Source organism: Molothrus aeneus, chromosome 7 (assembly GCF_037042795.1).
Source record: "Molothrus aeneus isolate 106 chromosome 7, BPBGC_Maene_1.0, whole genome shotgun sequence".
NCBI classification, from domain to species: domain Eukaryota; kingdom Metazoa; phylum Chordata; class Aves; order Passeriformes; family Icteridae; genus Molothrus; species Molothrus aeneus.
In genome coordinates, this window is record NC_089652.1 from 13,671,538 (window position 1) to 13,696,059 (window position 24,522).

The window sequence follows — 24,522 nt, forward strand, 5'->3', positions numbered from 1 at the left end:
CAAAGTTTAACATGAAGTAAAGAGTCCTTGCACTAATATTTAAACAAAGTCACTTCTGACAGTATGAGGCTAACATCTAGAGTGTTACCTTTCGATCTGTGGGACAGATGGGGAAACTTCTTTAGTACTGGAATAGAAGAAAGAAAGCCAAAACTTACATTAAAATTATAGTTATGATCTATTTTGTTAAGTCTTAAGCCTACTTTGAAATAAACTGCTGAATTATTACTCAATCTTAGTCATCAAGTCTGAAATAATATTTTTAAAAATTACTAATTTAAATGAGAAGTAACAAATTAGAAGAATGCAAGAAGCTCATATTAAGCTTTGTGTTTACAACACTAATCTAAAGCTTTTTTGAGTCTTTACAAGTGAATGCAGAAAGAAATTTGAAACAATCATATTATTTATAATTCAAAGAGTGGTAAGTCATTTTTATGCATCAATTTTTGGCCTGGGCACATTTTTATAAATACTTTCATAAACCCCACATTAAAGATTGCTTTAAGCGTTGTTTGGCGATTAATTTAGGTGAATGAAACAAGGAAGCTGATTACTGTTAAAAAAAAAAGCCAAGGAAGCAAAGAAAGTACATTTCAATATCAGCAATTTAACTTGCAATTAAAAAAAAATCTTCCTTATCTGTGAACCTTAAGACTAAGAAAAGATAGATTTTTAACAAAAGAACCAAGAAAAGAATACCTTTTGCCAATCATGGCATTGCTTCTGTACCTGCCCACACTTTGATCAGTGAATCCTACATGCCTGAGATATTTATGAGCTCTTTTTATTGCTAACCCCACCACCACCGAGCTGCCCAACAGCCGCTCTAATTTAAGATGCTCTAAATATTGTTGCCATGGGTGACACATGAACATGGAGTAAGGCAAAAGCTCTGCTAATAAAAAGGCTTTCACAGCATTTCAGTCCTTACTCATAAGTAAAGTTAAAATTTATGGCTTTTAAAATACTGGATCTGAGAGAGGTCAGGTTAAATGGCTGCTAGTAATAAAAGGAATCAATATGCCACAGCATCTGAAGCAGCCAGCAAACTAAATAAACACTTCATCCAAATCCACTTGGCCCTGAATTAAAAGAACATAAAATACTGTATTTATTTTGTTTGCCCTCCACCAGCCTGTAGTTTGCATCACTACATCCGCTAGAATTCTACACAGAGCAAGCAACAAGCATATGTTGGCCAAATAGCAATTAAACTGTGTGTCAAGGCTAGGAGCAATTAACTGGGCATTAACCTTATCAGGGAAGCATTTCTGGATTAGCCAGCTACAAACAGGCAAACATCTCAGTCTGGGAAGATTCTGCAACATGTATTTGCAAAAGCTTCAGAGGACTCAGACTCTCTGTCTCAGGCCCTACAGAGTAAATGAGCTATTTCCAGTAATAACCCTTAATTCATAAGCCCTGAACAAAACCAGAATCACCTTTCCCAGTGATTAGTGCATCCTATTAGCATAGGAATGCAAACCAATTTGTTCCTTACAGCACTTTATAACAAAGCAGACCAAATGAAGTAGTGAATTGCACCTTTCACTCCTCATCTACATTTGGTTTGGTTTATAGATTGAATTCCAGGAGAATTTATGAAAATCTATTTTCTTCTGTTGATCTACTTGTATTTCAAAGGAAAGTGCACAGGTTACTTCTCAGTGTAAGAAATTAATGCATGTTTTGCTTGAAGTTACCAGCAGATAAACTATAAAGAAGGTAGACATACACCTGTAATCAATCTATCTCTATTAAAATACAAACACAAAGGCCATTCACAAAGTCATGCATATTTTTGAAATGGCTTTGTTTATGAGTTCAATAATATTTGTCTTCAAACAGTTTTGAAAAGTTCATTTTAAAAATCCAATTCTTAAATGGGAATATGCAGAATTTTGTCAAACCTACTATTAACTAAGAGAAAGAGTTATCCGATATCTGACATGGTTGAGACTCAAAATCCCTGCAGAATCTGAAAGGATTATGGAGGTTTTCAGGAAAAGTCCTCAGCAAAGGTTCCTTTCTATTACCTACTGAGATTCTTAAGATCATTTGAATGCTTATAAAGTTGATAGCAGTATTTTATTACAGATTCCTAAAAGCAGAATCTATAGCTGTACTGATACTGGGACTTCAACTAAGCTTCATTTTATATGCTTCAACTTTTTTCTCTTTTTTCCCCCTCAAACTATCCTCTGTACTGAAACTTCTTCACTTGCGCTCATTACGGAGATGAATATTATTTTTAGAAAAACAAAAAGCCTCTTGCCACATCAGAAAAACTAAAGTGGGAAAAATTCTTCCATCTGGGTAATAATTTTTCCCCCTCTATTCACCAATAACTCAAAATGGACTGAAAGGAAACCTTTCAAGCTTTATGTGCAAGTACGCTGTGAACCAGATTCTTCACTGCAACTTTTAGGAAGGAAAGCTCACTTTTCATATCTACATTCCGTGTTCTTCTAACATTAACCAGATCTGGGCATACTTGTATTTTCAAGGCTTTCTTCCACAAAATGAGTCCTTAGGAAAAACAAGGCCAATGCGTGGACCTAATGGGAAGGGAGTTTTCCTCTAAAGAGCTCCAGCAAAGGATTTTGTTAAACTGTTCTGTAGTGAGCAGACACAGAGTCACACCCAGTAACATCTGGCTGTCTTCTGAGTTTTTAACAGACATGAGTCACAACTGGATTACACTATTATGTTCCCAGCCTTGCTTAAGAAAACCCCAAAACCCAACAAAATACTGCTTTAGCCATACTGGTTAACTTTAAGGCCTAGTCTGTACAATTTACTGCATTACACTTTATATATGTTTCAGCATCTGTAAGAGGTTTGCAGCTCCCGTACTAGGCATGTCATGATGTGTCATTTTAATGGAAAGGTTGAATTTAAAAAAAGAATACTGACAAGGATAAAAGATATTCTAAATAAAGACCATTTCATAAATCTGTGTTTTTTGAAAACTCGTTACAATCTTAGACGTTTAACAAATGTACACTTAGCCTTTAATATCCCCCAGGGAAAAGGGAACCTCCCCAGACCTCTAAGTTTAGTTTTTCCTGCAGCAATTTTCAGTATTCTCAAGATAAAACACTATTAATTACCAAGTTATGTATTTAGGATCTTTTCAATATTCAGTTCTGCATTGGTACAATGTGTTTAAATAGCAAATTAGAAAAAAACCAATAGAATTCCTGCATGGAGCAACTTTGAATATGATTTGAACAGCAAATCAATACAAACTTTTCTTACTCATTTGTCTCACCTGTGTACAAATAACATTCCTCTCTTCCCTTTCAGTAGCCCAATAAAAGGAGAGTACATGTGAAGTGTAATGCACACACATATGTGCCATGCACACACATAACATGGCACCAGACTGCAGAAATGTTGTGTCAAAACAGAAGAAAGGGTCATTCCAATTCTTCTTGGTAGTGTCCCTTATCAACCAATGCAGATATTTCTGGAAAAATTACTCAACTTCCTATCCTAAATTATGATCAAAAATTCCAAATGTCTTCAGGATGGTAAGCAGCAGCCACAGTGATACTGCAACCAGGACAGCCTGGCTAAGCACAGTCAAATGACATTTTAATACAGACAACCCATAGCATACCTTAGAAAAAGAAAAGTTTCCTCTAAGCTGGGACTCAGTATTACCAGAAAACACATCATTCTGCTCAGTGATCCCATATAATCTTGAAGAACTAACCAGAGTCTAGCTACAAGTAGATCAAGATAATCCCGTCCTTGGATAATCAGATGCTTAAACAACTCTGTCAGAAAACTGCTACAGTGCCATTGATCAGGTGCAAAACTCAGTGCCCAAATTCATCTCCTTCAGTTACTTGCTGGTTGGATTCTTGAACGAAATTTCAAAATCTGGTACTACAAAGGCTACTTTTCTACAGAAACAGGCAGGTTTTTCAAATAGACAGCAATCCAATCAAAATGCATCAATACAGTGAAATATCCTAAATTAACACTGAACTCTAATCTTCATGTGGAACAGTTGACAGCAACTGCAATTTTCAAGAGGCTTAATCCAAGATTGAGGCCTACCTATGCTTAAGGGATTCCAGAAGTAGGACAGGTTGGTTAATTTTCAGTCTGGTTCAAGCCTGGTGACCAAATCCTCAGCTGGAGTAAATGAGCACTTTTTTACTTTTGTCTGCTATCTTGTACCAGCCTGTATCTGTCTTTTGATCACTGTACTCTGCAAGAGCCACATGTTGGCATTACATCCCTGCCCACAGAGAGGCCTGCAACAATAACTCATTTTACCCAAGTTACAGCATGAGTGTCAGATGTTAGTAAGTTCAGCCTGTAGTAGATTCAAAGTAGTGAACTGTAGATTAAAAAAAGCTTTTTGTTATTTTAACAATCCAGAAAGCCATACTTGGCTACACCCTGGTCTTGCTAAAAGAGTAAGAAGAAACAAATGGGTTCATGTGCCTTTCAAGAGGAACCTGTTCACTCTTTGAAAGTGCTGTTTTCACTTAGTTCAAGGAATCAAATGTCTGGAAAGAAGTTAATAGCTTTAGAAGTATAAAGAGCACAAAGATGCATCATCATAGATTACCAGCAATTTTGAAACATTACTTCATCCTTTAAACACATCATCATGTATGCATTCTGAGGCAAAAGCATCTCTGCCAACTGTAGTTCATAAGAATAGTTTGTTGCAGTATTTCCCCTGGGTTACTTTTTATCTTGTATGTCCATCTGGTGAGTACAGTCCAGTCAAAAAAATAAAAAAGTTAAAATAATTTGGAAGACACTTACCCACATTACAGCAGATTTTACTGTGTTCTTTTTCTAGCTCTACAGCATTTAAAGATTAAAAAATATTAACATATTAAAAAACCCCCATGCTTTCCAACCAATGTGCTTTGATTTTTTCTTTTTCTTACATTAAGTAACGGTTTCTTCCTTTGCTGATGTTGTACTGGGTTTTTGGTCAAGATTGATGGAATCCATCGAAATATGCTAGATAATGCCAACTTCTGAAATAGTAATCTGCAAATCCTTAATCACAGCTTTGGTTTTCTTTGAGCCTGACAGTTTACTTTGACAGGGCCTGACCTCTAGGCAGAGCACCTTCATGGAGTCAAAGCAGTGACATTAATGTGCCAGGCAGGAGTTACTGTTGATCATCACCCAACCAGGACATAAATGTGTGTTCAAGAAAATGCTGTCAGATATACAGCACAAATAAATAGAAAGAACTGAAAGTTTTATAAACCTTTTCCTGTTAGCCTAATTTGAGATTTAGACAGTAAAAGGCTTTCAAATTCTAATATGATATAGCAGATGACATACTGCCATTTAATACCCTGAATCATTTGCAACAATATCTTCCTTTCTATAGTAATCTCATTTTGAATTTTATATTTTCTTTTTTTAATACTTGAAGGATAGCACATTGATGTCTCTTTGCCCCCAAAACACAGATATTGTCTACAGTTTACTTACAAAGGAAGGCAAATATATTTGGCTATATAGAGTCATACAACATAAAGCTATAAAACTTAATTCTTTGCAAACACATCACTTCTCCGCTCATGACCGCTGCTTGTTTATTAGTCCAGTAGCTTTTTAAAACTAAATAACTAAAACTAATAACTATATATATCAGTTATATTCTTGAGATCATAAGCTTTTGCTCCAGCTACAATAAATGCCAGTTTCATAAACATCAAGAACAAACGGTTTGAACAATGTCACAGATTTTAAGCAGCTCTGCCAGATTTCTCTAGCATTTCCATGAGAATGCTGTGGGAGACAGTGTCAAAGGCCTTGCTGAAGTCCAGGTACACAACATCCATAGCCTTTCCCATATCCATCAGGAGGGTCACCTTGTCATAAAAGGCGATCAGGTTGGTCCACACAACCTACCCCTCCTAAACCCATGCTGGCTGGGTCTGATACCATGGTCATCCTGTAAGTGTTGTGTGATTACACTCCATATCAACTGCTCCATTACTTACCAGGTACTGAGGTCAGGCTAAGTGTCCTGTAGTGACCAGGATCCTCCTTCCGACCCTTGTTGTGAATGGGTGTCACATTGGCCAGCTTCCAGTCCTCTGGAACCTCACCAGTGAGCCAGGACTGCTGGTAAATGATGGAGAGTGGCTTTGCAAGCTCATCTGCCAACTCCCTCATCACCCTGGGATGGATCCCATCTGGGCCCATAGATTTATGAACATCCATATGATTATGCTAATTTTTTCTTGTGTATCAAGAGTGAACACTTGCATCTGTATTCTGCCCTGTGTCCTATTTTTCATCAAATATTTTCACTTTCTTTAGTCTTTTGACTGTGGACAAGTATTTTCTCCACACTCAGAGGGAAAACTGGTTAATCTGTATAATGCATGCCATTCCATATCCTCAAAAACATAATGCAGAACAAGCCATACTGTGGCTGAGTATACACTTATGGCAATCAATCACTAAAGTATTAACACAATTCTTAAAACTTCACGCATATTAGCACATGGTTAATCAGAGCAGTTTGACAGTCTCTTCTTCAGAGCTGCTTCTACAGCTTCACAGTATATCAACCCTAACACTGGAAAGTGAAACATACTATGCAATTTACTTCAGAGCAAAAAGTTAAAATCAGATTTTGAAACACTGAGGCTAATGTTATTAGAATAAAAATGTAATGGCTGTTATACCAGATGCTTAATTGGCTCCCCTGCAAAAAAGCAGTCGCCCAGGAAGGAGCTGAAAGCTACTACTTGGGTTCAGCTCTTGCTGAAAGAGTGAAAGAAAGAAACGGGTAATCAGTCATCATTTCTCTTCACAGCAACAACCCTGATAAACACTTATGTGAATAATTTTTTCTGTTGTTGTGGATACTAAGAGTTTACATATGCTAAAAGGGAAGTAAGAAAGCTCAAGAGAAACAAGATCTGTTGAAGATTATCAGCTAAAAAGAAGCTATTCTTACCTTCCGTCTTTAAGTCCCTGAATATCTGAAGGCAAGGAGAGGTCTTGGAGGAAAGGAAGACAAACTTGTCATATCTCTGTATTTCTCATTAGGCATTAGCATTTGATACTATCAGAAAGAGGACAGAGGCCATGCAGACTTATTATCTGATCCAGTATGACTGTTAACCTCCTAGGATGTGCTACAGATGAAAGGCGTCCGGAACAACATCCCCACCACCAAAAAGTGCTGCTGCTGCTTCCTGTTTCTATAAATTCCTCATTGCCTCCATTATGAAAACATACAGAACCATGGCCCAAAATCCCACTGCACTTGGTGTAATACCAACTCAAAAGAGAATTAATATTTAACACCTCTGATCAAGACTACCCATAATTTCTGATCAGATAATTTCTGATCAAGACTACCCATATTCCTGCAACACTGGCTCACTTTTGAGTGGCAAGACTATAGATCTCAGCACAGAATTTCACTGTGTTCTCTTAAACTTTTTTTGCTATTTCTGCATTTCAAGTAAGTTCTAAGAGAATAGTCCCCTCTTGCATAGATGCTCTTCACAGAAGGCCTAATTTTTTTCAACATAGATAATTAAAAATCCAACAACCCTCAAAGCTCTTCTAGTGCAGCAGCTCTCTGATTTGGAGTTGGTGTTTTGTGGCAGCTTTAATAGAGTCTTGTTGCTATGTCACTCTTCAGTGTCTGTAGTCTTAACTCTAGAGAAGACTTAGATGACATTCCTGCATGCTAAAGCATATTGCAAACATGCTTTCTATTTCATTCAGTTTGATCTAAACCAGCTACCCTGAGTAACAACTAATATTGATATTGCCTGGTACCACATGACTCTTGAATTTTAATCACTAGGTTCTTATTCTGATTAAGCAATTAAATTGCTTAACTGAAAACTACGGGGCAATTGATTTATATGAAGGTACTAAGAAATTCTGTTTGAAGTTTAAGAACAATTCCTTACTAAAGGTTACAAACACACGAAAGCTCTAATTGCAAAAGTATATTTCAGTATTAGTCGTTCTAGTATTGTTGGCCTTCTGATTGTTAATAGCTGCTATTTACTACAGGAGTTATTCCTGGCTTTCCTTTTCTAAAAATCACTACTGAAACAGGCACTCTCTTCTGCTAATGCAAATTACAGTGGAAGTGAAGACTCTTCATATGCTGTAAACATCACTCATCATTAAACTTGGAGAAGAATTATTGTTTCTGCTTCTTTAGCTATAAAAACTTCCTTAAAATGTCTAATTTTCCTTCTTCTAATTTGAATCATAAAGCATTTGCTGTAACAAGATCAAAGATAGAAAGAAAGAGGTGGAGCTTTTAATGCCCAGTTATGTAAGGTCTAAAAGGAGTTATTGTTGCAGATGGTGTCACCAAGGTCTGCGGAAACTGAAATCAGCAGGGCTACCTGTGAGGTGAGAAACTGCTCAAACAAACAAGGGCAGAGTTCACTCTACATTTTGATCATTTTACCACCTTTTTACTCTAGGTGAGAGGATTCCTCTGTCTAGAATTGACATGAAGCACAACACACACAGAACAATGTCAAAACTTCTCCAAAACTCCCCTAAAATACCCCCCAAACCACCATGAAAACAAGGTTGTGTTGATCTGTACAAGTAGTGCTAGGAAGTCTTCTCCTATGATGCTGGGGTTTTCTCATCAAACAGAAGTTAAATGAACACATTACCTGGCTTGAAGAAATCAAGTATATATACCCACATCTCTCACCACTGATAACATTCACAACTACATATACTTTCTCTGTTGCTTTGGCATCTCACAGGGTGAAGGAGCAGTAAAAAAAACAGGTAAGCTAATCACTGACACATAGCACTGTGCTGACTGCTGAGTGCTCAGGTCAGAATTTTAAAAGATTACTGGTGAGCTCTGCCAGGAGAGGAAGAAGGGTGAAAAAGCAAAACTAAGCAAGCAGAGAACTCTGTGGGATTTTATAAAATATTAAGTACTTGCTCTCAGAAAATGAATGTTTTAAGGTTTTCAGATTCAATCTTGTGCCTCATAATTCATGACAAACCCCCCCCCCCCACTTTATTTATAATAGCTAAGATAATGAATCTTTTTATACTATCACTCTGTACTGTTCCAAATCCAGAGGTTTGGTCCAGCACTAGCTACTTAAACTCAAAGTGATTCTTTATAGCCTATGTGGTTTATAGACTACAGTAGGATTTTCAGCATAGTGTTTGTTATATTAATAAACATTTTTATTTGTTTACACATACAGTAATACTGTATCTACTACATACTAAATAAAATGCATAATTTATTTGCATTTTCCCATCTGATTTTCTGAAAAGGCTCATAAAATTTTAATGAAAGTAGTTAAAGCAACAGACTATGTATTAAAATCATATACAAAAAATGACCTTAAAAGAGTACTATTAAAATTGCAAAGTAAAGAGCTTAGGCTTGAAAAATGGTATGGCAGAGGTGTCCAATTTCTCTCTCTCTATGCACATTCTAATAGACTTTCATTTTATGTCCCAAATATATCATGACAATTTTATTTACAAAACTCCAGTTTCTCTCTTTCAGGAAAGGTCTAGTATTTTCTTCCACATGTAGAGCAATTCCCCTCCTCCATCTGTACTGAGCACAGTCTTTGATATCTGACATCAGCAGTAAACAGCCTTCATGCCTCTTTATCAAAGCCTTGGTAGCAAGGGTTTTTCAATAAACTCTAACGTGATGTCATTTTAAGACAAACACGCACAACCTGTGTCACAGCGACAAGGAACTGAAACAGGAAGATGAAGATTCAGGTTCCCAAGCCTTCACATTTATATTTTTCTAATGAACAGAGTTTTTCTATATATTTTTCTACATGTGGGGTGTTGGTGGGTGCTTTTTGGTTGTCACTTTTTTTGAGTTGTTTTGTTTTTGTGGGGTTTTGTAGCTTTGTTTGTACATAAACAGCAGTTTTTTGTCCTGCACAACTTTTTCTTCCCCACTGTCCCAGATCAACACAAGCTTGTCTCCCCCTCTCTCGCAGTAATGTCACCCTTTCCCACACTGCATCTTCTCACCTGCTGACATGCCCAATCTCCCTTTCTGCCCCATTCCCAGCACCCTTTTCTAGCTCCCCTCCACCTCTCCTAGTAGCTTCCTATCTTCCCAGCCTCTAGCTAGATATTCTTACCTTTTCCTCTCCTAAACAAAAACAAATATCAGAGTTATTTTAGGAGACAGTAAAAGAACAATCTCTGTCAAAGAAAAAGCAAATAAAACCCACGCTTCAGTTGACACTTGAATGGAAAGTTTTACTTCAAAAGGCTCCAGTTTCATAGAATCTGTAATGGATGTGTCACGCATGACACTTAACAGGTGATAACACAGTGACTACTGCATACTACATCCATACTCTCTACACAAAAAGAGAACAGAAAACCAAGCCTGAGTAAAGGAGAGCAAAGGGCTTTCTTCTGAGACTTAATGAATTATCCATATTTCCTACAGAATGGCAAAAAAAGAATGACTGCAATAAATTGTTTTCTCCTGTAAGTTTTTTAATGTGTTTGCTCTTTCAGTCTAAACTCAGACTGAGAATTATTCTTTGCAGCTATTTTGTGATGGACTTATTAGTCATAAGCAGTGAGTTATTCCATGCAACTGCTGGCAAAAATTAGTCCTTTATGTAAAGCTCATTTTTTTGGTACCTTTAAAATTAAACTACTGTGCTATTTTTTAAAAAGGAATTAAACTCCAGAAGCTTCGATCAAACAATTTTGTCATTTTGCTTTCAGAATTAGGCATCTGAGAAGATTATAAAGCAATAAAAAAAGAGGCATCTGATTAACTACACTATATTGAATTTCTCTTTTATAACATCTCTGTTTGTCAACAGCAGCATTACAACTGGCAACCAAAAATACAACTCCTTTTTTGAACACAGGAATTTATGCCATCTGCAGATAGCAACAAAAATTGTAATTACATGAAAGACCTAAACAAATCAATGCCAGATTCTCTGGTCTGGTCCTTCCACATTGAAACACTTGAAAACTGCCATAGCAAGGTAATAGAGGTTTTTATTTGCAATATTTGAATGTGCAATCACCTTTCAGTAATGGCTGCAGACCTCTAGCACCAAGCACTAGTTCTGTTCTGCTCCTCTGTTTGCCAGGTCCTGACCCCAGCACTGAGAGGGCCACAGTCCCTATTTAAGCTGCTAGAGCAGCAGAGTCAGGATATTGCTGCTGTTATGGCTCTAAGGAAACCAGCATTTTGAAAATGGGCAAACTGCAGAACTAGACTCTGACTCTCTCCATGGAATTCTCTGCTCTGCCCTGAGCCCACTGTTCTCACTGGATGAATGGTTCTTTCCTCCCTTCAGTCTGTGAACTGAGCAATACTAGAACAGGAGAAGTTCTACTGAGAAATGCTCTGCAGCCGCAGCTCCTGGAACTATGCCCTGCATGCTCCCCCCATCCTTCAGAACCTGCAGGTGAACCTTGCAGGTCACAGATGTGCTCTCCTCACAGACAGATATTCAGTCCAAAAAAGTTGCTTTTAGATAAGAGAACCAAGTCAAAGATGGGGGAAGGATTAAGGTTATTTTTCACAACTGAAGGTGAATAATCAAAAAGGGCAGGAATCAGATATAGATCAGCATCAGCATAGATGTCACACTACCTGGGGGAGGGAGGTATGGAGGGAAGGAACATACTAATTTCTTTTAAAAATCCCAAACAAACATAAGTAAGTCTGATCTCATGTTAACAGGGATCTTCTGTACATTCATAGAGTTAAGGTACCAATCATTATGCTTAATACCTGTAGGCCAAATGAGAACCGTGAGAAACTCCATCACCCATGCAAGACTAAACAAAAGCAAATGAAAACTTTCATCTATTTAAACATCGGGCAGAAAAATGGGTAAACACAAGAGAGGAGGTAAGTTTTGAAAGGGCAGCATGGTGCCATTGCCTGAGGCAAAGGGAAGGCACCTGCTGACAGTCAATGGTATCTCAAGGAAGTGCCTTCTACTCTTCTCCAATATGCTTTCCATTTGTCACTGCTATGTACAGAAAAACTCTCCTGCTCTGCTCTTAGCACTTAATTAGGGATGATATTCTCAGTCCTTCTGGAGTGCTCTGTAGGTAAGTGCTAAGTAGCACTGCTTTATTGAAAGACCCACTAAAAATAATGCTATTTTATGAGCTACACAAATAGCAATATAATTCTTTTCTTCAAAGTTAATTTCTGAACCATATTGCACTGCACATCTTTTATTACACAAAAATGTGTATTAATAAATAGCACCAGCAACCCATTTTATATAATAAAGGCTTATTTCAAATGTTATCGGAAGCAAACATTGTACAAGATACTATTCCAGAAGTGAGCTGGACTAGAAATATCAATTACCTTCAAAGTCCTTTTTATTGACATGGCAACATGATGGGATTCAAAATAAAAAATGAAGGCAAAGAATCATTCCAAGTGGAGAATCCCCTCTCTGTACTCAAGCCTTAGAATATAATGCAGCTGGCAAATACACAGTATAACAAAATTTTTAAAAACGTAAACAAGCAAACTAACCTCAAAATCAAAATCCCAAAAAACCCCACAAACTGTTAAATTTTCTTTGGGACTACATAGTTTTTAACTTTCAGTCAACTAATTTAGAAAAAGAAAAGTGTACCCTTCCTCTCTTCAACCAGGAGCTCATTTAGTTCAGTGCTCTTCTTTCTATATCTCATACTTCATGCTCCAAAATATAAGTTAGAGGGCCAGATGTATTATCTGGGAAGTTTTCCAAATTCATTAACTCCTTGGCACCAGTGACTTCAGGATACCCACTGCCAGCACTGAATATCATGCCCAGCATAAAAACAGCTCCTGGAGGGAAAGGATTAATAAAATGAGGCATTCAGCAGTGGCTGCTAGTCTCTTCGGTCACAAGCAACTGAAAGAATCACAGTAGCTGCCAGCACTGATCACAGCCAGATTTCAGCACCTAATACTCTGAAGGTCTTTCCTGAATATCTGCAGATCATTCACCACAAATCTTGAAAAAAGCACAGGTATTGCTTAAAGGAACATGAAACCAATAGTCAGAGAAAAGACTGACAGGAAGGCTATGACTCCAGTTCTAACTGCTGATGGTGGTAAATATTACGCAGGGGCATTAGAATCATATCATCACTTTCTCCTCAATTACAAAAGACACAGACTGAGGAAATTTATTTTGCTTTCTGAAGAGGATGCAGTCTGGCTGTCAACAGCTAAAGGACTGATCACTGAAGAGCCTTACAGAGCCCTAAAAAGGCAGGAGACACGATGGATTCATTTGTTGTTCTCAGCTTTCTTCTTAGGGCCACGGAGGGAGCTCCATGATGGAAACCAGCTTACTATCAGTCATGCAGGCACTATCATGAGCCATCTGTTCAGGCACCATCACCAGAGAAACTCTCTACTTTAAAGATCAACATACAGCAAGAGGCCCCTCAGATTTTAAACATTAAACTTGCTTTGCTGGCTGCTGTGCCTTCCTTTGAATCTTCACAGTTTTAATAAAAAGCACTGATTTATTTACATTCTTCAAATTTCAAATATACTGTTGCTTAACCTTTGCTTAGGCCTAAAGCCTGTTTTTTGGGGTTTTGCCATCTCCAGTCACTTAAAATTTAGTGACAGTTCTTTCTGCATGTGATATGCCAGGATCCCGAGATACCAAGATGTATCCTAATGACCACATCTGGAGAACTGCAGTATCTATGACCCTGTGTGAAATTCTGCACTAACACAGTTACACTGCTTTTTCTTTCAGAAATAGCTTTATTTCTGCACTCCTCTTCTAGACACATCCACCATATTTACAAGCTCTCCCACGCTCGTATGAGTCAGAAACAACCTGGAACACAAGGCAGCAGGAAGCTCCAACTCACAGCAGAAATTTTCAGCAAAGATAAGAAATGTGGCAGGCTCAGCACAGACAGTCACAGTGGAAAATGTTGCCAGGTCTCAGGAAGAGAATGCAAGCCCCAAACAGCCCACAGCTGGTAACTCCAGCCAGCACCGCGCCGTTTCCTAGACAGGGAATTTCAGTGCACAACAGACAGAGGTCTGCAGGCACATTACTCCTCCAGCCCACTGCAGGTTGGCACACAATGGATTTACCCCAGACACATGACCAGTTACTTCAAATACCAGCAGGCCTTATGTGGAGTGGATGCATTCATCACAACAATTAAAAGTCTACACTTTATTTCATTTTACATTGCTTACACATTCTGGATATTTTAATGCTCTCTCAACCTACTTCACTGAATTCTGCACAGAGCAATATTCAGCAATACTGACCTAGGGGAGAAGTGGCAACTGTGGAATGTGAACATAAGAACCCACCTCCAAGCCTCAGTTAATACAACAATATGCCCAGAATCACTTCAGGAAATGAAAGAGAAAAAAAAAGTAAAAAAGTAGAATTAGTATTAATGCATGGCTGGAAAAAATACCTGTGTGTCCGATTTTTCTTCCTAATCACTTTTCCCACTTCTGTATCATAATGGAGCTGTAACACTGAAGAACTGCTGAGCTTGAAATTTCCCAAGTCACACTAAACAAAGCTCCTATCCTTTTCTCTGCTCCTAGAGGAAAGAATATCCCCAAAGGAAAAAAGGCTGTTGGTTTGCAACCCTTGGATGCCAACAATTCATACTAAGTAGTACATAATTCCCATATTATTGAGATGTGATCGAAAGGAAGCAAATCTTTCACCACTATTGTTTATTTTAGAACACAGTAGTTTGGATATCTGCCAGATCAGGCCTTCTCCTTTGGGAAAAGGCTGTCCTTTCTGTTATGCACTTGAAGTTTAGTCACATTTAAAAATAAGGCATTCCTCACGCACAGAATCCCTCTTCGGCATCTTGCTCTAATAAACTCATGTCACAGCTTTAGCAGGCAGTTCCCTAGCTATGCATTCACAGGAGTACTTTCTAAAGTTCTTACTCACAGGAACTTTTAAGTTTTATTTCATGCTTGTCAAATGGAAATATCTTACTTTGGTCCCCATTCAGGGCACAAGATTCTTTCACAGAGAAGTCCAAGTTCTTTAGGACCTTCTTGGTAGATGTACACGCACTTTTGTTCTTGAAGTGAGAATATGAAAAGGGCTTTGCTGTTGAAGCCAGGGGTTGGTTTACTACCCTTTTATAGTACAGAAAATTATCATTTTCTGGGTCAGACAGAATGAAATAAATGCTTCTGCATAACTTAGGCCTTTACAGTGCCATTGGTTCTCTGGTTCAGTAGCTTTCTGTGATCAGCTGGACTGAAAGAAACCCCACCTAGGGTAGGGAATCTACTCCCTGTGATTCTTAACAAAAACTGTTTTTTTCTGTCCAAGCTGCCTGTTCACTCCATCTGGCCCTTACAAAAGCATCTCCCTGCTTGTCAGACCCAGATGCTTTCAAGGACTGCTCAATCTTCTCTCGCTCCTTAGGACAGGACCCAGAGCACAGCAGCTCAAATAAAACTAAGAGACAGACATAGTACATTAAGAGCAAGTAACATCACACAGTCAAAAATACACAATAACAACTTTCACTTGCCATTGAGCAAACCTCTCAGAAACTTTCAGTTTAGTCCTCAGGACAATAAAAGAGACTCAAACTTGCTCCCCCACTTCCTTTCTTTCAGCACAAAGACATCTCTGAAGATCTGCAAATCTTCTTTCATCCACACTTTCTCCCTCAGATGTGTCTACCTACCCCCTCCACCCCAGTCAACTTCTTCAGCTTAGGCTGATCCCAGGATCAAAAAGTGTCAGTTACAAAATCATTCTTCTCTTCTCCTGAACTTCTTTTTTTCTTGTTCCCTTGACTAAACCAGAAGAATACCATTCTTTTTTGTAGAATTATTTTTCTGCTAGGTTAGCTTCCCACAACAGCTCATCATGGAATGATAGGAATAATAATGGTGGAATAGAGAGAAGGGGGGCAGAAACACATGGCTTGGCCTTTATAAATACAAGGCTATCGTGGAATAACAGGAAAACATTCAGTCAACATGCGATTTTGTAAAAACTCAATTAGACCCTTGAATTTGTATCTGCACTGCTGTTGGTCTAAATTCAGTTTTGCTCTAGATCCTAAATCCCACACAAGAACATGGAGGGAAAACAGGTTTCTCCTGCAAGCTTGTTATTGTTCTCAGCAGATCAGATCTATTCACTTTAATAACTGTAATTCAAAGAAAGATCAACGGGCACTGATCTGTCTTATCTTAATACAAAGCATACTAAGAGTCACAGAACACAAAGCATTCATAAAATCAAAGTGAACAAGTGAATTTAGAAAAGATTCTTGCATTCTAAGGATGAGACAGCAGGGATGCTCTTGTTCAGTTTGCAGAGGTTTACTGCCACTTTTTATTCCCAGGTCCTGCCACTGAGAAAGTGGTTTTATTCATGGCAAGTAAAACAGTGTTAAAAAAATTTAAAAATTAACGCAAGCTTGGCATTTGAATTCAATAAGGGTATCATTTGACATAGTAGATATGGTGATTTAGTAGACAGCTGCGTCACAGTTCTCATCCATCCACTTGCTGAATTTCCCTTCATATGGCATGTAAGCTTGTCTCTCAAATGGGTGGTTCAAGGAGATAATCTCAGCAGTATTCATTTTTGTCCTTCTTGTTCGAAATTTTGGCTGTCTAGTTCTGTTAACCATCTCACCAGCTAAGCTGTGGGACTGGAATAAAGAATGGAATAATGGGAACCATGCAGCTGCAGACAGGAGGCATGGTGCCCAAGACTGCTTTATTCAGCAGCAGCAAGCTTTTAGATCAACATCATAACATCAAACATCACCCTCAAGTGAGGGATTTTTATCTACAGATGACTTTCTCAAGACCTAACAAAAAAGGGGTCACAACAAATCATCATCACACAGTTAATAAAGTCTTAAAAAAAAAAAAAAAAAACAAAAAAAAAAAAGGAAAGAAAGCTGTCAAAAAGTAGTTACAGCTGGTGAGTTACTGGGAGTATAAAATTATTCTTCTCAAGAGTAAAAATGAGTGGTTGTTTACTTCCAGCGAGGAGAACCATCTAACTACGTTATCTGAGAGCTGTTTATCAGCCACATAGACCTGGCAGGCATAGGGGACTGTAAAAAGACCCCTAGCTTGACATTCAGAAGGGGTTTTGACTTACAGCCTGCTTTTCACTAAAATTCAACAATACAGTAAGTTCTGTTAATTTAGAATAATGGTTTGAATCACAGAACTCTAAATGTCCAGCCTTCCTTTTCCTGAGTCAGTCACAAAGCAAACTTCTCATGCACCAATACATACAATTTTTGTCAAACTAGCAACGTTAATCAAGCCTCCCCATTCCCTCCCAGCTCTAACCAATGACCATAGCTACAACAACATATAGCATAATATATAACACTATTATACATGTTTAAAAATAAAGTTCATTTTAAAAGGGTAGCAAAGCCATATTTGCATTGAGTATTAAGTAAGTTAATGTATCCTCCTAAGTTCACTAGACAAGTTGTGCTTGAAGAAAAGAAAAAAACAACAGCAGCAAGGGATTCAACGGAAGCTGAGTGTTTTAATTTTTGGCGTGGAAATTGTTTAAACCCCAACAATACAGTACACTCAATGTAATATCCTTGACTTTATTCTTTGCCAGACATAAATAAAGGAGAAAAAATTCACTCCACAAGTGACCTGCAGGAAAAAGGGAACCTTACTTTTTGCTACTCAGCTGCATGAACTGATAGATATTCTCAGATGAGAATTTATTTGGAACTGTAACTTCAAAGCAACACTTGGCTTGGAGAATCATAATCAAAGTTGATGATGATGATAATGTTGATAATAACATGAACAACAACACTATCACAAGAATATAATTGTTCAGGAGAGATGCCCAACTGAATGTAACAGGGAAAGAGTGAAAAATCTTGCAAAAATATTCCCCACAATAAACCATCAAACATAACCCACAGCTTAATGATTCAAAGCTTACAGAGGCACGAGGTGTGGGTAATAGAGTCAACTGAAGCATTGTAGAAAGGTACTTGTGTTTGTTTTTGTGCCAGTCACACCGAAATAGCACCAAGCATCACATGGGCTGAATGAAGGGAAAAAAATCATATTGCACAGCTTCCAGTGACACCACAGTTTGATTATATCCAGTATCCAAGCCAAGACACACAGGTCAGGCTATGCTGCAATTGCTGAGGTATACTGCAGACTGTGAAGTAGACAAGTCCTCTTTACACTTGCAAGAATGATTGAAGCAGCCAAGTATTACATTCTTATTCTCAAAGAGAAATAAAGTAAACTAAAAACAACCTTTTCTCCTCTCAGAAATGCAAAGGTAAGGGTCAGATTCCGTATGATACACACTTTCAGTTAGTAGCAAGGCTGTTTGGACAGGCACTTCACTGCATATGTCAGGCAGCTCAGCCACTAACATGAGTCTTTTCTACTGTGGACCAAGTTACTATATAAATCCTTATGAACTCAGTACTAAACCCAATGCTCCCCTTGAAAAGCTGAGCTTTAATGACATCTACAGCAGCAAGAAGGCTTATTTAATAAAATTACAAAGTCTGGCATCAGGAGAGGAGAACAGCACTTCCCTATCCACTTCTTCGACATAATTGTGTTACCTGCAAATGAAACTTATTACAATGGCACCAGCCTCAAGCAAGCCCAGCAGCATGCACTAAGCTTTCTGTAGTCTTTCCTAAATCCACTATTATTCCCCACCAGATTCCTTGATTAAAAGGAAGCCTCTTGAGCTACAAAACTACGCATAAACCACTGGATTTTTCTGGTGTTCCAATAGCTCACGCTTAGCTTTAACAAAACCTCAGTAAAATGTCCTTAATGCAGAATACATCCTGGCATTAAAGAATGCAGAAATACACCAAGACCTTTAACCTAAATTATTCCAAACTAGCTCCACTTTCCATGTGAATTGCAGTTTAACCACAACTCAGTCACCCACACATGAGGTAGTACAGCTGTGATGGCACTCAGGCCCAAGGACAGGCTGCCCTTGCAGGATTTAGCTGCACAGCTGCCTCTCCAGGCCTTCCTTCCCAGAACACCAACCCTACCTACAGGCTGAACAGCCATGTGGAAACTGCACTGGCAGCAAAATTAACAGTAAGGGGCCAGAAGCATCCTTCCAACTATCCCAACGGGTCTTTTCCTACTCAAGTCCTAACCCTATCTCTTGCCATATGTTGGGGTTTAACCACACAGCATTAATTCAAATTCAGCTTGGTAGCAGAAGTACCCCTTATCACTCAGCCTTGCTGGTACTAAGCCATAGCTCAGTCACATGTTCCTCACATAGCAGCCAGCAAGAAAATATGATCTTACTCATCTTGTTTCAAGACTGTCTTGAAACACAATCCCAGCCAAAAGCATGGTCTAGTGACATTAAAATAAAAATAGGAAAGCTTTTTTGACCATTTTGTTAATTAATATGTCAGAGCTCATAAAGAAAGACTCATCAGCTTTTCTCCAGCACTGCATCATCTGAAAGAGCTGTGTCAGCAGAGACCTCAGCAGACAGTCAATACATACTAAAGTGTTCTAAGCAGTAACTCAGAGCACAAAAAAGAATTTTAGAAAAAAAATTAAAATAGCTGCAAAAAAATCAGTACTCAATTTCATTATTTGATATAAATCAGTTATATTTGATATGCAATTCTTGCCCTTCTTTATAAAGGATATTCTCTTAACTGTCATAGAACTGCTTTTACAAGAACCTAGGAGTTTTATGAAAAACTAAGCTAAAGCTGCTGATTTTTCATCTTTGTGAATTTTCAAGGATCTTCTCTGCTTATACAACAGAGGCACCACTTGTCTGCTTCTCATTCTCATCATTGGTATTGACATACCATTGCTGAGCACACAGGAAGGCAGGAAGGTTACAGAGGACAAATTCTTTCTTAGAGGATTCAGAGAAGTTGTCTTACACACACACACACACACACACTCACTCATGCACTTTGAAATCTGTTTTTTTTTTCCAGAAAAGGACCAGGAGGCTCCAGTGCTTTTGCTGATGGCACTGCAGAAAATATTTTCAATAGTATTCTTAGTATTTTCAATACTAAGAACACCTGTAAGCACAGCAGGAGTCTTCCATCCAGTAGGATGAAATACAGACCTCATATGAGAACCAGAACTCACAGGTAGATTTCTGTAAGGGTCATATATGTACTTGGAACAAAGCTCCAGCCACCTTTCCACAGAACATGCTTACAAGCTCAGGATATGTCCCAATATACTTCTAAAACCCAAATCTACTCTTTAAGTAAGGTGGGGGGGAAAGGAACCACTGCTTGTGGGTGCAGTATACAAAACGACAGATGGGGCTAGAGCTACAGATCCTTCTAATGCCTCAGTCTTACAGAGAATTGTGAAAACCCTTATTGAAATTAATGCACACCTCTAACTCCTGCTGCTGCTGCTCCATAACATGTGATATGTGAGGGATAAAGTAGCTGTTCCAAAAGCTGAGACTAAACGCTTGAAGAGCCACTGCCCAGAAGAAATAGAAAGGATATTTCCCTAGAGAGAATTACTCAGCTGTGTATTTTACAGAACAAGTCATGTTGAAGGAGAGACAGGATAATTGCATTGATTGTTAGTAGGTGATAATTAATTCTGTAGAGAAGTACATTTAGTTTCCTGAAGTCTAGAATTGGATGGAAACTCCATTCTGTAATGAGAAAAAAACTGTGGTTTGCTCATAGCACAAGAAGCTGCAATGTCTCCCTTTAACGTTCTTAAGACACCTACAGGAAGGCAGCACAATGAATAATGTGAAAACAGAACTTTTCACATCACTGTGACTAAACGTCACAGTGGTGGGACAAAACGTCAGACAATTGCACATATATTTCCAGAAAGCATAGAGTAAAAAGGGACCAGAGAAAAAGAACACCATGTTCTTCAACAGACCTTTAAATTAAATATTTGAATGGAAAAATGTGGAAACCAAAATTGCAGCTTGATTTCCTTTATGAAGTGTTAGGAAATGGAACATAGAGAGCAGGAGAAATGTTTTTCAATGGTATTTGAACAGTATTTAAAGAGGATAGGACCAATAAAAATAATTTACATGCCAACTGTCTCAGAAGTTAGCTAAATTCTTTTATTCATACAGGGAAAAAAGAAGAGAAACAACTTGAGCAATCTTTGTATCTATTCCTTGGGTGATTTGTTGGCCACTGATTTTAGTTTATGAAAAAAGATCTTAGGTATATGTAAGAGATCTGTGAGGAATAAGTAAAGCAAACAAGTCAAAGTTCAATAAATATAGGTCCACATGTTCACATAAAATTTGTAGGTGTCTTCAAACAGAAAACTTTTCAAAGTCAGTTTTCAAGAATCTGCAGAAGTGTGCAGAAGAAAGATCAAATGTTACTAAAAATTATAAAGCTTAATGTACCTAAAACAATTGACTGCCAAAGAGTTATAATCTTATCCCTCAATATTCTTTGATAGCAGTGAATTCCATTGATCTTTGGTAAACTGCATGATGTTGCAGTGTTTGTAGTAATTTTTCTGAACAGGGAAAAAGCCCAAGGGCAACACCCTCAGGTTCTTCAAGTTGACAAGATCATTTCTTTGAAGCTTTCACATTCCCAAAAGAGAAAGTTGAAAGAATTTTTTTTCTTCCCAAGAGTGATAATATTACAAGACATATGAACTATTCCCTGATTCAGAAAGAGAATCCAAGAACTTCACAAACCTAGGAAAGATGCCAAAAAATTTAAAAAGAATTTGTCCACTAAGTTCAGGAAAAGGTCTTCAGATAAGGAAAATCCACACCAGAGAACTAAAGAAGGACACCCAGCCGTACAGAGAAAGAATACCATAAACAATCAGGAATCTCATAGCTGACCTCCTTTTGCATGAATTCAGCTTAGACCTATCCATGGAGTGGGAAAGGGCAGTGTACAATGTGCTACAAAGGGACAGTCTGAAACTTCAGGATTTCCTAACATCAGAAGACATTGCTGAATAACTGAAGTTTTCTAGGAAGTTTAAGGTTTCTCATGTCAGGTTACCCACAGCTCATGAAAAATTACAATCTTATGTGACAATGCCTTGGAAGTTTTTTTAATACAACAGCTTCAAGTTGTACAATGCCCTGGCATGGTTGGCAGAACTTATTTAGTAAGCAAGTAGAGTAATTGCAGCACTATGGATTAATGCTTTTTATTATTATTGCCTGAAAAGTTTAAGAAAAAACAAATTATTTCTCCTGCACTAGCACAACAAAAGGAAAAGCTGTAACTTTTTTTTTTTTCTACTCTGTAAATTTTTTTATCTTTGTCTTCAGTATTCCTGGTAATGGAAGTGTAACTCTGAGCAATAAGAAAAAGCAAATAAATACTTGTCGTTCTCAAAGTGTGTATTGTTTAAGTCTCTACAGTCCATAATAGTGCACTTCTACTTGTTTGAAAGTGCATTTTCTCCAGTTTACAACACCTGTACTGAAAAATAAAGTTACAGCTCTTCCTGAGAATGACTTGCCTACATACACTGCCTGGCTAAGAGCAACCCCTAATTCATCATCGTTCAACTTGGAGTCAGTGCTTACAAAGTAATGCCTCAATTTGCAAGTGTCTTTGTCACCACAGTTCATGGAAGCTGACTTCATTTACTGCCCATACTACTTCCAAGTTGCTGACTTTTTCTCCAAAATAGGACAGCTTACCCGATTTGTGTCCGGCCAACAAACCAACTTTGCTTTCATCTGCCACTGGAGAAATAAAAGAAAAGACACAAAGATCAGAAACTTATTTAAATTCACAAGCCTTTGAAACACTGTCAAATTATTTTAGACACAGTATCCTGAATCTTTAAATTATAATAATATGAAAAAAAATCCTTTCTTTACCTAATCCACATGGGGTGCTTCAAAGTCCAAATATCTGAATCAAAGCCCTCTGAAACCAATAAAACGACTACCAGCAGTCCTTGTGGATTACAGATCAGGACCTCAGAACTTACACACTCAAAACTGAGTTGTCAGAAGAGCAATCGCACTTGTAAATAACTCATTTTGCCAGACAAATCACAGGGCATAGGAGAGTTGTAACATTTTCAGATCAAAGACCTCAATTGTAAAAAGAATCCAGATGTGGAAACCTTCCCATCTGCAAGACGTCTCACTGGCTCACAAGACCTCTGCAGATAATAAGGTCTCCCAAACCCTGATCTTTTTAAAGGTTTATGCATTTTTTCTATGTTATATTTTGTCTATAAATTGTAACTTTGTAGTATTTCACATCATCTTATAAAGAAAGATGCTTGCAGTAGCAACAGTTTGCAGACAGTAGTGGAGGAGCAAATTCTGAATGTAACAGGAATTGGAAGTCCTGTTCAGTAACTTCAGTTTATTGTCATATAACTCAAGAAACTAATTAAAATACTCTCCTGGAGGGTTGAGGGGAAGAGCCAATCACTATTTCTTAAAATGAATTCTATGCAAAAAAAACAGCAGTCAATGTAATGTTAGGGATGATAAAACAAGAACAGGAAATGAATGTTAGGGTTGAAAGCTTATCCTTCAACTCTGCCTACCCAAGCACTCCCTTATAACTCACCTTAAAACATAATCTCTTTATATGATAAAATAAATTGTCAAGTCATACCAAAAATTCCATAAATGCAAACTTAAACAAGCTCTGTACAGCAGTCACTATCAAAAGTTTACACAGAGGGTCATCTGCCATAATACCAGAACCTGCTATTTTCTACCTAGGAGAGAGCAGTACGGTTGTTACTGACATTTAGGAATTACTACTGGGAAAATAATGACAGTAAATATTTTCTTATATTGCCTCTGCACATTTAGGGAAGCTTTTACCCTCAAAAATCAACATCAAATTGAGGACTGGGATTCACAAGTGGAGTCATGAATCCACAAATGACCACTGTATTTCTTCTCTACTTCTGCGACCCAATTGCCACCTGATATCAGCAAATTGACATAGTGTATGGTTTTTATGGGATGTAGGCGCTAATAAAGGAAGACTAATTCTGCTTGCAGCATTATGTGGAGATTCTGCTAAACAAAACTGCAGTGAGACTAATTCAAAATTAGAAGTGCAACCAGAACTGAAGTCCTTGATTTTTCAACTTCTTTTTTGTCCCTGGAAATGATAACTATCGAACTCCTTGCTATGCAGTTTGATCCTACAATGCAAAATGACTGGACAAGGATTTACTATAAGGATAGCTCAAACTCCTTTTCCTGCTCCCTCCTCCTAAATTTCTCTCTGAGCAAAACAACTGAGGAAAACTTTGGTCCTAAAGGTTAGTGTTTTGACAAGTTATGATTGTGTGAAAACAAGGGATTATAATGGAAACGGATTCACAGCCTTAATTATAGCAGTCACTAGTGGCAACCAGTATAATGTATGGTAATTACTTAAAGCAGGTAATGTTACAGTACATAGGAACTTGAAAAAAAAAAGACAAAACCCAAGGTTCACAGTAAATTTTTAAAGCTA

At 37.8% G+C, this 24,522-nt stretch overlaps 1 protein-coding gene across 2 annotated transcripts in view; it reads right to left on the reverse strand.

Moving 5' to 3' along the window:
- Nucleotides 1-24,522, reverse strand: part of PARD3B (par-3 family cell polarity regulator beta) — a 394,093-nt gene that overhangs the window by 144,719 nt on the left and 224,852 nt on the right. For both annotated transcript variants that reach the window (XM_066553233.1, XM_066553232.1), the window contains one exon: nt 22,722-22,766. In XM_066553233.1, the coding sequence (XP_066409330.1) occupies nt 22,722-22,766 (45 nt within the window). The remainder of the gene's footprint in view (nt 1-22,721; nt 22,767-24,522) is intronic.